The sequence below is a fragment of the Phocoena sinus genome, chromosome X (genome assembly GCF_008692025.1).
Source record: "Phocoena sinus isolate mPhoSin1 chromosome X, mPhoSin1.pri, whole genome shotgun sequence".
NCBI lineage: Eukaryota > Metazoa > Chordata > Mammalia > Artiodactyla > Phocoenidae > Phocoena > Phocoena sinus.
The window spans coordinates 94232538-94234446 of NC_045784.1; the positions used below are offsets into that span (position 1 = coordinate 94232538).

Here is a 1909-nt window from a genome sequence, read left to right on the forward strand (position 1 = left end):
CTGTTCAGTCTTGGGAGGTTATACCTTTCTAAGAATTTGTCCATTTCTTCCATGTTGTCCATTTATTGGCCTAGAGTTGCCTGTAGTAGTCTCTTAGGATGGTTTGTATTTCTGTGGTGTCGTAACTTCTCCTTTTTCATTTCTAATTTTACACTAAGAAGCCATAAACAACTCAGTTTTTAAAAAATGGGCAAATGGGCCTGCCTTCCTGCCCAGGCATAGAGCCGGGCCGCAGGGAATGTCCCGGGACAAGTCCACGGAGACGCCCGCTGTACCCCGCCCGGCTCCACTGCTCCCTTTAGGGCCTGAGGCTCGCTGTGTTCCAAAATGGCCGAGGAGTCCGACAAAGCCGTGAAGTACTACACCGTGGAAGAGATCCAGAAGCACAACCACAGCAAGAGCACCTGGCTGATCCTGCATTACAAGGCTTACAATTTGACCAAATTTTTGGAGGAGCACCCTGGTGGGGAAGAAGTCTTAAGGGAACAAGCTGGAGGTGATGCTACTGAAAACTTTGAGGATGTCAGACACTCTACAGATGCTCGAGAATTGTCCAAAACGTTTATCATTGGGGAGCTGCATCCGGATGACAGGTCAAAGATAACCAAGCCTCTGGAAACTCTTATTACTACTATTGATTCTAATTCCAGCTGGTGGACCAACTGGGTGATCCCAGCCATCTCAGCACTGGTTGTAGCCCTGATGTATCACTTCTACACATCGGAACACTAAACACGTTCTCAGAAGCCAATGGAAGAAAAGACTGCTTTGGTCCTGGGAGAAAGAAGCCACTGTTAACTGCTTCAGCTGACAGAACCCTTCCCCTGAAAATGAATTGAATACACTTGTTTTCCTTTCCTCCTACATTAGACACAAAACAAACCAAAAAGAACTGTTCTTTCTACTCCTGAATTTTTAGAGTGTGCCTTTTTATTCATCAGCTTTGTTTTGACGTTCCATCGCTATGTCATTTGCTTACTGTGGGCACAATCTTTTAAAACATACCACCATGAATGGCTCTTTGATATGTAATTGTCTGTGATGTTTGGAATCTGATTATTTGGTGGTCATTTAATGTGCTAATCTTTCAGATCCAAGTTGTCTGTCTGATGTGAGCAGGGGCGTCCTTGGATCTCTTCTTGTGCTGCTTCATCTAATTGAATAATCAGGTATTGCATGTTTCCAGTGTAGTTTTTTTTTTCAAGGAAAGCCCAGAAATAATAGCTTAAAGATTTCTAATAATTGTTCTACTTGAACAATCATATAGACGATAAAAAGAGAAAGTGGTCTGCAAGACCTAGAAAAGATACTCGATCTTTTCTTTGATTAAAAACACCAGCAACATCAACAAAAGCCTGTGAACCATGAGAGAACATTACCACTGTCCCTTCTCTCAGCTTAAATATGTCATTCCGAAGAGATTCTCAGTTATACAGCTTCTCAGGTTTTACAGACTCCTCCTTCAAAGGTAAAAACTGTTTACGTGCTCCTATAAAGAAATGTTGATTCCCTAATTTGTAAAAACACACATTTGAAAGAGATTGTGGGACATTCGGAATCTGATTTTTGAAGAAATTTAGCTCTGGTGATGGGCCATGAAGAACTCTGGTGTGGACTGGTTCAGTCATCCCGTCTTTGTTTATTATTCTCTGCGCAGTGCTTTTTCTTTAAATGTCGAAACTTGAGAGATGAATTTATAGACTCAAAGTACTTTGTAGTTAGCAATGATTGTCTATTGGCCTGCTAGCCGACTGACAAGCCATGGAGTTCTTCAGAAATAACTAAACACATTGGAAAGGAATGTGTTTAAATTACAGAGCAGAGATTTTTATAATCAGTGACATGTGTCACCCTCTGCCTTTTTTGTTGCTGGAAGTTAGAGCAAATGTAGGAGGGCAGTGGGGCAGCT

At 41.9% G+C, this 1909-nt stretch overlaps 1 protein-coding gene across 1 annotated transcript; it reads left to right on the forward strand.

Moving 5' to 3' along the window:
* Positions 1-327: 327 nt before the first annotated feature.
* Positions 328-784, forward strand: LOC116747712 (cytochrome b5-like). Its single transcript, XM_032620246.1, has one exon. It carries the CDS (start codon positions 328-330, stop codon positions 730-732), a length of 405 nt encoding a protein of 134 aa, XP_032476137.1. The 3' UTR covers positions 733-784.
* The last annotated feature ends 1125 nt before the right edge of the window (positions 785-1909 follow it).